Source organism: Chinchilla lanigera, unplaced genomic scaffold (assembly GCF_000276665.1).
Source record: "Chinchilla lanigera isolate Chin_1 unplaced genomic scaffold, ChiLan1.0 scaffold00004, whole genome shotgun sequence".
In the NCBI taxonomy this organism is placed as follows: Eukaryota; Metazoa; Chordata; class Mammalia; order Rodentia; family Chinchillidae; genus Chinchilla; species Chinchilla lanigera.
In genome coordinates, this window is record NW_004955405.1 from 15,746,831 (window position 1) to 15,758,639 (window position 11,809).

The 11,809-nt window shown below is 35.3% G+C and overlaps 1 protein-coding gene across 1 annotated transcript; it reads right to left on the bottom strand.

Annotated features, from left to right (window-relative positions):
• Positions 1–3,176: 3,176 nt before the first annotated feature.
• On the bottom strand, positions 3,177–3,488 carry LOC102022156 (cytochrome c-like). Its single transcript, XM_005374685.1, has one exon. It carries the CDS (start codon positions 3,486–3,488, stop codon positions 3,177–3,179), a length of 312 nt encoding a protein of 103 aa, XP_005374742.1.
• Positions 3,489–11,809: the final 8,321 nt, after the last annotated feature.

Below are 11,809 nucleotides of genomic sequence, written 5' to 3' on the forward strand. Positions count from 1 at the left end.
TTTATAGAAAGCAGCCTCCAAATACAGATTACTCTAGAGATGCTAAGAAGTGATATACTGATCTTATCATTCACATGATTCAGCTACAAATGAATTTGAACAGAGTTCAAATGTACAACTGTCAAATTCATAAAAAGTAGAAAAAAATTTCAAGTAAAAGTTTAGGCTTCTCCTTGAACAAGAATACCTTGTTTTAGAAAATCTAAACTATCCTGTTAATGTTTTATTTCTTCAGTGCTAACTTGTGACAAAAAAACTAAGTACTTTCATTTCATTTATAGATGTTCCTGTGAAGTCAATGTGATATCTGTGAAACTTTTATGAGTTAGTAATTGGTACTGTTAGTATTGGTACTGAGGAAAATCTGAAAAATCACTTCCACCAATATTACAGAGTTTATTAAAATCAATTTGATTTGCTGAAGTAATACACTGTAGAATGGTTAATCTCCAACACAAAATTTAGATCTCAGTTTTAATCTTAGCCCTGTCATTTACTAGTTTGCCCTCACCTAGGTTTCTTTACCATCTGTAAGATGGAGTTTGTTTGTTTTTTTGTTTTTTTTTTCCAGTACCGGGAATCAAACTCACAACCTTGAGCTAAATCCCCAGCCCCTTGTAAGATGGAGTTTAAAAAAATACCTATTCCATTGTATTACAAGAATTTAAAAATTAAAGAAATATGAACTATTATGATTGATTACTACCTTTTGGGGATATTATGTTTGACACAATATTACTATTTTACTGCACTCAAGCGGAATAAAATTACACACAGACTAAATACTCCACTGAACTTTCAATGATGCCAAGGCTTTCATAAAAACTGGCCTGGTTCTGAGATATAGAGGATGCCTAACAGGTATAACCTCAGGCTATTGAAGCAGATTCATTTAATAATCTATGCAACATAATATGCCAGTATCAGAATTGCACATAAGATATGAAAGTGAAAGTCACTTTCTCAGCATCCAGAAGACAGATTGAATTTCAGTTAGGTTTTCCATTCAAGTAAGTCTCCAGTAGAACTCCTGTCACAATATGTGGTGTTAACATCCTGATCGCCTCTTGCCAAACTTCTTTCCTTTCTTCCTCCCTCCCTCCCTCCCTCTGTCCCTCTCTCCCTCCCTCCCCCTCCACCTTCCCCTCTCCTTCTCCCGTCTTAAATTTTTGAGACAGGATCTTGTTATATAGTTCAGGCCATCCTTGAACTCATTGTGTATCCCAGGTTGCTCTCAAACTTGCAGCAATCCTCCTCCCTCACCCTTTCCAGTGCTGAGACTACAAGCATGCACCACCACACTTGGAAAATTTATTTCTTAGTATTAGCAAATCACAGGTAAAACAAAACTAACCCATAAGAACAATGCAATAATGTATTTTTTCCTTATTTATTATTGTATTTTACCTTCACAAGGTCACTTAGCAACCCAGAACATCTTATCTATGACTTTTGGTATAAAAATAACTACTTGAAACTTTTCTTTGACACATATAAAATAGATGTAAAGACTTGGTGATTTCAAGTTAAACATTTAGGGATAGAACACTAATAGGTAATATTATATATTTTTTTTTTAATTTTTTTTTTGTTTTTTTCCAGTACTGAGAATCGAACTCATGACCTCACACTTGTCAAGCAGGTGCTGTGCTGCTGAGCTAAATCCCCAGCCCCTAGTATATTTTTATATAGCATTTTTTATACTATTTAACATAAAACTTCAGTGTTAGGCTGACAATGATGTGGCAGTCTTAGCCATTCTAAACTATGACTAGGAAATAGTGTGTAGGGCATGAGTTATATTTTATGCAGCGTGTTCGTCATTTTTAAACCTTTTTATGAGTTAGTAATTTCAATAAGAATTGCAAAAAAATTCTAAATGCATCATTCTTTCTATAGTCTGACTTTTTTCAGTAAAGCAGAGCCTTATTAACCACAATTAATTGATGACCCTGAAATATGACTCCTACCTAAAGGAAAAAATGAAAACTAACCCTTTATTTTTAGGTACTAATTTTCAAGTAAAGATAACTTAGAGGCTAATGGAAAATTTTTAATTTGGGTTTTAAATGAAAATTTATTCATATAAAGAGATTGTTAATTGAAAAAAGTTACAAAACTGTAAAGAGTATGATATCATTTTGGTAAACATACACACACAGGCGTGCATGCATACTCATATACAGGGCAAAGGAGTTGGTACCAAAGTCTAGGTAGGAACTAAATGTGGTCTACATTATTGTAGTAACATTGAAGCTACTTTTTTTTTCCAATCTGATTTGTTTTTAATTAAGTATTATGGTCATATGCAATTTCATGCTTATGTTATACCTTCCCCACTATTAATCCTTCTAATGAGCTAACAGGAAGCACCACTACCAATCACACATACAACAGTAGTTTCACTTTTGTATTTTTAAATAGCTGTTTAAATACTATCCTGAATAATAACTCAGTCTGACCTAAAGAATTCAAAAGTTGGAGCCGGGCATGGTGGTACATTCCTGTAATCCCAGCACTGGAGAGGCTGAGTCAGGAGGATTGAACCCTGTGAGTTCAAGGCCAGCCTGGACTACAAAGTGAGTTCAAGGCCAGCCTGAACTGTTACATCTATATTTTTGGTCTTGACTATGCTAATTTAATTAGAATTCTCTGCATCTAAAAAGCACTGCCTTTTACTTACAGAAAGGCATTTTAGTGTGGTGTATGTATAATACCAAATAAAGAATATTTAACAACTCCCTTTAACAGGCTCATAAACACAAACTGAAACAGGTAAGTCTTGCTTGGTTTTGAGACAATGAAGGATTGCCCTATATTTAAGCATATTCACAGAACCAGTTATATAAACCTAAATATAAAACCAACCTTCAGTAAGTTTTGAGATGTCATTCTCAATCTTTGTGAAAGGTCGAACATTACTAATCAAGTCCAACCATATATTTAGAAAGGGAAAACAGTGATAGTATTTACTGAACTGGAATTACTATCAAAACTTGGGGGGGAAAAGAATCCTTTTAACTACAAGCCAATTTTACTTAAATCAGGACTGTCCAACAAAAATATTCTGTCAGCCACTCATGATCTGAATTCTGGTGTGTGAGATCTATTAAATTATTGTACACATAAAAAAGCCACGAGATGTTTCTGTTCTGTAATAAATAAGGCAGTGACTGTTACTCATTAGTAGCCTTTTTGAGGTAAGCAATTAAGTCTGCCCTCTTTCCCTTCATGATGCCAGGGAAGATCATTTTTGTTCCGGGGATGTACTTCTTGGGATTCTCCAAATACTTCATCAATGTATCCTCTCCCCAGGTGATGCCTTTGTTCTTGTTGGCATCTGTGCAAGAGAATGCAACAGCCTGACCGGTCTTCTGCCCAAAGAGACCATGGAGGTTTGGCCCGGTCTTGTGCTTGCATCTCTTCCCAACAGTGTGGCACTGGGCACACTTCTGTACAGAAATCTTCTTGCCTTTCTCAACATCCATTTTTCAACCTGCTGCAGATTCCGCGCTGGGTGATCACTGCTCTTTCCTTGTTACAAGGAAGGTTTCAGTTCAGAAGCCAGATGTCCTGCTCTCTATGGAGCTATTTTTATAGGCTTTGATGCTCACTTAATGTTGGGGTTGAGGAAAAAAGTGAAAATCAAGAATTGTCGGGGCTGGGGATTTAGCTCAGCGGCAAAGCGCCTGCCTGGCAAGCGCAAGGTCGTGAGTTCGGTTCCCGGTACCGGAGAAAAACCAAAAACCAAAAAAAAAAAAAAAAAAAAGAATTGTCTTCAGGTTTCTGACTTTGGGTAATGGGAAGATTAAAGAATAAATTGCTTTCAGAGAAAATAATGAATTGAGAAAAGCAAAATATATACCAGATATTATAATGGATTTCTTTTAAATTTTCCAACAAATAAAAAATAAGTTACCTCTGCCTTCTCAAGAATACATTTTTTTATTGTGGAACTGGGACTCAAACCCAGGACCTTGCACTCGCCAAGCAGGTGCCCTGCCCAAGCATGTTCCTGCCCCCCCTTTTAAATTCTTGAGTACCCCAAATACTTGAATATTTCTGGGCAGACATCTAAGATGTTATGATTAAGTTTTGATGGGAGAGGTGGAACAAAAGAGGAAGCCCAACTTTCTACCTGAGCAACTATGTGTATCACTCACTGAAATGAGAATACAGCATAGAACACACTCTCCAATTCATATTTTGAAGTTTTATATCTGATTACTCAACTACCTCTTTACTTTTCCACTTGTATGTCTTATGATTGTCTCAGGCCTTACATTCTAGATATATTGTGATGGCAGTCCACTGCCTATTGCGTGTAGATGCGAAAAGAAAAGGACTCAAGGATGGCAATAGGCTTTGGTCTTGAGCAACATGGTAGTGGTGATACCATTGTTAAGATTGAGAGGAACAGGTTTTTTCAGGAGTGAATCAAGTGGTTTGTTCAGGGTATGTTCCATTTGTTGTGTCTGTGAGACATTTAAAAAGATAACTCACGTAAGAAGCTGCATGTACAAGTCTGATCCTCTCGGCTAAAAAGTTATCTCAGGTGAGCTGCTACTCCCATTTTTCACCTTTCATATTTCTGTGCTCTGCACTACTGCATGGGCTGCCATTTATTCTAATATGCACATTTGATCATATCATGATCCTGGTTAAAATATCTGAAAAACTTTCTATAAAAAATCCGAAATTCTTAATACAATTTATAAATACATCCCCCATCCATATCTCATCTCTTTCCACGCCTCAGCCTTGATGCTCATGACTTCCGTGCCCCATAATGTCTCATGCTTTACTATGTTTCAGTGCTATGATTCGCGCTTGCTTCTTAGCTTGAACAATCTATTTCTTGCTTCTTCGTTCCATTCATGTTTACTCATTCTTTAACTCAGATAGCACCTACCTTGAAATGCCTTACCATAAAGAAATCTCCCAGAATATAGGTCAGGTATATTTGTCCACTAAGGATCATGTTTTGCCATGGAACAGAGACCCAACGATGATGTCTTAACTACATAGGGGCTAAGCAGTTGTGTTAGTCCATTTTCTATTGCAAGTAACACAGTACTGCAGACTGAGTTATAAAGGCTTTATTTTGACTCATGGTTGTGGAAGTGCAAGGTCAAAGGGAACAGCTGATGATTACATCTGGTAATGGCCTTTTTGCTGACATAGTTGCAAGATGGCCCAGGACACCGGAAGGGAAGAGATAGGAAGTATACACATATATAGGAAGTTTGCATGGGTATACGTGCACATGTCTGGTCTCTTCTTATAAGTCACCAAGATTCAATAATAATAACAACCTTACCTAATCCTAATCATTTCCCAAGGGTCCATTTCTTGACACTACAGTGAACCCAAAGAAATTCACAACCAATCACATTATAATGAAATGGATCAAAGTCAAAAACTAAAAGCAAATTTTTAAAGCTAGAGAAAAATGACTTTTCCTATATAAAGGAACATTTATAAGACTATAAACCTATTTTCCTATGGAAACTTCACAGGCCAAAAGGGATATAGTAGAGTTAAAGACTTTTTCGGACAAAGGAAAGCTGAAAGAGTTTATTACCACAAACCATGCCTTACAAAAAATGCTAAAGGAAGTTATTCAGGTTAAAATGAAAGGTTACTAAACAGCCAAATGGCATAAGAGAATATAAAATGCATTGGTAAATGTAAACATGTTCAAAAACACAAACTACTATGTGACTGTAAGGATGGTGAGTAAATCACTTTTATTCTGGTATAAAACTCAAAAGGCAGATATATTAACATAACTTTAAAAATGTGAAAAGTCCCCCAATACAAACAGATTGTGACAACAGTAACAAATGTAACTGAGCAAAGAAGTTAAAAGTATAGATTTGTATTTGATAAGATTTAGTTGTTATTAGCTTAAAATAGACTGTTAAAATTGTAACATGTTTTATGTAAGACTCAAGATAAACACATATAAGGACATGAAATACCTATAGAAGTTACAGGAGAGAGAAAAGAATCCAAGTATATCAACAGGCATGTGCGCACGGGCACACACACACACACACACACACACACACACACAAAGACACAAAGGAATACAAAAAGACTAATGTTTACAAGATGCTCACTTTACATTTAAAGACACAATATAAGTTTTAATTTAAAAGTTAAAAAAATATATTCCATGCAGTTGATAAACAAAAGTATATAAAGTATATAAGGTTGGCTATTCTGGAAAAAAATAGTCTGTTGCTATAAAAAATAAAAAAATAAAACTATCACATGAGACAAAGAAGTACATTTTCTAATGGTGAAACAGCAAATTCACCAAGGCTATACAACAACTGTAACTATGCAAGGGATGATCAAAATATATGCAGAAAAACATTCAAGTTTTAAAAAGTGTATTATAGTAAAAGACATTACCATTAACACTTCTCAAAATACTCCCCACTTATAAGACACTTATCCCATCATCTTGCTACTTTCTGAAGCTGTTTTAGAAATCCTGTTTTGTTATTGAGGAAGATATTTAGATTGAAATGAAAGTCACTAAGTAACCAAAGAACATAAGAAAACATACGGTTAATGTAAATATGTCTAAAACCACAAAATACTGTGTTACTGTAATTGTGGTAGGTAAATAAATTTTATTCTGGTATAAAAGTCAAAAGGCAGAAGTGTTAAAATAACTTTTAAAATGTGAAAAGTAATACACATAGATTGTGACAACAATAACACAAAATATGTTAGAAGATCTGATCAAACAGGGTGGTGAATGCTCTTTCTAAGTGCTATCAGTGGTAAAGGAGGCTTAAAAAAAAAATCAGTGTATCCTCTTCCACCTTACCTGGCATCCAGATTTGGCACTATGTGACTTCTCACTCTTACCTAATGGCAAAGTGATGATGAGAGGTAAACATTTTGAATTGATTCAGGACACTGAGGCAGCCATGGCAACACAGCTAAAAATATTCATGAAAGAAGAATTCCAGAACTGCTTCAGAAAGGAGCAAGAATGATGGGATAAGTGTGTTTGAACCCAGAGTGAATATAGTATTTTGAAGTGGATTAATGCCAATTTGTCTTTTTACTGTAATAAATTTTAAAAATTTAAACATTCACCATATTTTTTAATCATACCTTGTAAAAGCATCTAATATCAGAGCACCAAAACACATAAAGCAAATGTTGACTGAACTGAAGGAAGAAGTAGAAAATAATACAATAACAGTAGGAGATTTCAGTGCCTCACTTTCAGGACAGAACCATCTGGACAGAAAACTAGACAGAATGTCCAGACAGAAGACTAACAGAAAAGCAGAGGATCTGAACACAATTTAGACCAAATGGACCTCACAGTCATATACAGAATACTCCATCTGACAGATTAAGCACATACCAAGTATCTTTCTCAGCTGCAATGGAAGAAAATAGAAATTAATAGCAGAAGGAATTTGGAAAATTCATAAATATGTAGAAATTGGCATAGTCTTGAGGCCGGCTGTGATGACGCACGCCTGTGATCCCAGCACTTGGGAAGCTAAAGAAGGAGGATTGCTGTGAGTTCAAGGACAGCCTGGGCTACAAAGTGAGTTCAAGGCCAGCCTGAACTGCATAGTAAAAGCCTGTCTCAAAAAAACAAAACAAAACAAAGAAACATACTCTTGAACAACAGTTGGGTCAAAGGAAATCAGAAAGGAAATTAGAAAATACTCTAGACAAATTAAGACAAACAAAAACATCAAAATTTAGAGAATGTAGCAAAAGTACTAAGAAGGAAATTCATAGTTCATAGATGACCAGCTGCGTTTAAAAAGAAGAAAGATCTGAAGCAATCTAAATTTTCACCTCAAAGAGCTAAAAAAGAAGAAAAATCTAAGCCCCAAGTTAGGGGCTAGGTATTTAGCTCAGGGGCACAGCTCCTGCCTGACAAGCATGAGGTCATGAGTTCAGTTCTCGGCACCAAAAAAAAGGTACCAAAAAAAACCAGTAGAAGGAAGGAAATAATTAATATCAGAGCAGTAGTAAGTGAAATATAAAATTTTAAAAATTAAAAAATCAGTGAACCTGAGATTTTTTTCTGAAAAGATAACTAAAATTGACAAATTCTTAGAGGAGTAACAAAGAAAAATAAGTCTCAAAATCTTGGGGTTATCATCTTAACATGTTTTTTGATTTTTATTTTGTTAGTACATGTTTGTAGTAGGTGTTGTTTTCTTACAGGGAGTCGGTACTCATATGTAACACATCTTAATGATTTTTCACTCTCTTCCCTTTTCACCCCTCCCTTCTCTATCCATTTTTTGGTCCCTTTCCCTTTTACAAAAGATCTGCAATAAATCCTCAACAAAGTTCTAGCAAACTGAGTCCAACAGTACATCAAAAGGTCATGCTCTGTGACCAAGTGGAGCTTATGCCTGGAATATGAAGAAAATCAAGTAATGTAATCCACCACATTAACAGAATAAAGAAAGTCACAAGAGCATCTCAACAGGTGATAAAACGTGTGTCTGACAGAATTTAATGTGATAGAAACTTCTAACACACTAGGAATTGAAGAACTTCAGCATAACATAAATACATATGAAAAGTCCACAGCTAACATCATACTCAGCAATTTAAAAAAAGTTTTCTTTTAAGATCAAGAAAAGGCAAGGATTCTTATTTCTTTTCAACGTAATAATTGAATGTTCCATGCAAAGTGACTCATCAAGAAAATCAAATAAAGGCATGCAAAGTGGAAAGGAAGAAGTAAAGTTATCTCTAGTTTAGATGACATAATCTTCTATACAGAAAATTCAAAGACTCACTTAAAAAACTGTTAGAACTAATAAACAGATTCAGTAAAGTTGCAGGATCCAAAATCAACATACAAGAATCAACTGCAATTCTATACACTAAAAACAAACTGTCTGAAAAGGAAATTAGGAAAACAATGTTTATATTAGCACAAAGAAGAATAATACCTAGTAATAACCTTACCAGAAAGATTTGTATTCTGCAAACTATAAAACCTGAGGTAAGGAATTAAACAAATAGCAAGTAGAAAGATTGTCCAAGTCCATGGGTTGGAAGACTTCATATTGTTAAAATGTCAATTATATCTAAAATGATGTACAGATTCAGTATAATTCCTATCAAAATTTCAATGGCACCATTTTGCAGAAATAAAAAAAAAGATTCTAAGATTCATAGAGAACCATAAAAGACCACAATAATGAAGTCAATCTTGAGAAAGAAAAAGGCTGGAGCCATCATATTTCCTGATTTTATAATGTATTATGATGTTACAATAATTAATAAAACAGGTACTAGCATAAAGACAAGAAAATCAGTAGAATAAAAAAACTAGAAATAAATTCGCACATTTACAGTAAAAATCTTCAAAGAGTGCCAAATAACCCATGGGCAAAGGAGAGTTTCTTCAACAAATGATGTTGGGAAAATTCATATCTATATGCAAAAGAATAAATTTGGGCCTTTATCTGACATCATATAAAAAATAAACACAAAATAAATTAAAGATTTAAACATAAAGACTTAAAGATTAAGTATAATTCTAAAAACCCTAGAAGGAAACAGAGAGAAAGCTTTGTGATATTAAGCTTGAAAATAATTTCATGGATATGACACAAAAGGCACAGGCAATAAAAACAAAATAAACAAATGCAGGTCCCTCAAAAATTAAAAATAGGTATACTACAGGATCCAACAATCTCACCTGTAGATGTATCCCATCCCCCCTCACGTATAAGTATTTACCTAAGAGACTGGGAATCAAGACCTCAAAGAGAGATTAGCACTTCCGTGTTCTCTGTAGCACTATTCACAATAACCAAGGTATGGAAATGAATTATATTTTTAACCTTAGGTAACGGATAAAGAAAATAGGTAGTATACGTGCAAAGGAATACTATTCAGCTTTTAAAAAGAATTCTGTAGTGTGTGACAACATGGATGAACTTTGGGAGCATTTTGCTAAGAGTGGTAAGTCAGTCACAGAAAGATAAATTCTGCATGTTCCACTTATACAAGTTATCAATGCTTACTGTACATGAGGTAGTATTCAAAAAAGTTTAAAGAATTGGAATATTTAAAACAAAGGGCTGGATGTGGTGGCATATGCCTATATTCCCAGCACTCAGGAGGCTGAGGCAGGAGGCTCTCTATGTGTTTGAGGCCAGCCTGAGCTAAGTAATGAGTTCAAGGCCAGCCTTAAACTACCCAGTGAGACACTGTCTCAAAAAAACAAGAAAAAAACTCAGACAAGAAACCAAAATAAAACAAAAGCAAAAATCAAGTTACCCGGTACTAATTTGTTTGACTTTTGAACAACGACCCAAAGCAGTGCAATATATTATGTTCAAAATGGGTATGACTGGTCAATATTATAATAACATCTGAGTGCTTCTGCTTGTCAAACAAGCTGTTGTCATACACATCTGAATCCTGAAAACAGCTCTATGAGCTAATATATGAGAAAAGAGTAGGTCTATTACAGTTGTAAAAACAAGTCAGCTGTTTAACTGAACAGGTTAATTTCTTATTGTCAAAAAGTTGACTCTGGATGCAGAGAACTTTCCAGGTAAATGTCTCCTAGTGACATGATAATCCAAGCTGCTTCAGCTCTGTGGTGCCACCATCTCTTCAGAAGTCCTCTATATTGCCACAATAAGGGAAAAAAGACTTGGGAATCTCATATCAGCCTTTTACTGCTTCATGCTGAGAGTGACAGATGTCAATTACACAATATTTCACTGACCGGGCAAGTTACATGGCTTCACCCAATTGCAGGGTCGTTGAGAAATACAGTCAACCCACTCTGTGGCTAGAGGGAAAAAAGAACTGATACTGCTCAACAATAGCAAAATTACCATGAATATTACTGTTCTCTCTGTATAGGTGAAATAATGGAGACTTATCAAAGTTACATAATTCATCCAAGGTTGCGTACAAGGTAAACAGAAGAGCTGTTAGGTAAACTTCAGCCATCTGACTCCGGAGTTCCACCTCTACCCTACATCGCCTCTCAGGACCACACTGGAAGCCTGGCAATCTAGCTGCCACAGGCATATTTCATTGAATTCATATAAATTCAGTGCAATTCAAATCAGCAGACATTTGCTAAACACATTCTTTTTGCCATTATTGTAGGTACATCTGCAGGAGGGTTGCACTACTTAACCGTATAGATCTCTTCCAGTATTGAGACTGTGATATAAACAAAAAGGACAACTATGATGGCTAATTTTACATGTCAACTTGGCTGGGCCATTGTCCTCAAATATTTGGTTAATCAGTATTTTGAGGGTTTCTGTGTAGTGTTTTTTTGATGAGATTAACTCTTAAAACAGTGGGAAGATTATTATTAAATCAGATGAACCTCCATAGTGTGGATTTGCCACATGCCATTAGTTGAAGGCCATAGTATATAGAAGACTGACTTCCTCAGAACAAAAAGGAAGTCTGCCCGTATCTTGCCTTTGGACTCAAAATGAAACACTTCCCTAAGTCTCCATAGTTACATGTATCAATTCTTTTTTTGCATTAAGTCCATTGGTACAGTTTAGATATACATAATGATCGCATTCATTGGAGGGAGTTTGTATCTGTACATGATATATCTTACTTTCTCTTTTTTCCCATTCCCCTCCTCTCTCTTCAACTCTTCTTCCCCTCCGTACTTACAAAGCTTTTATTTGCACTTTGTCCTTCTTTGCTCATTTTCCCCCTTCCTTCCTTTCCTCCTCCCCCGCCCAGTTCCCCTTTCCTTTTGAACAATTTTTCCCTATTTCACAATATCTATTAT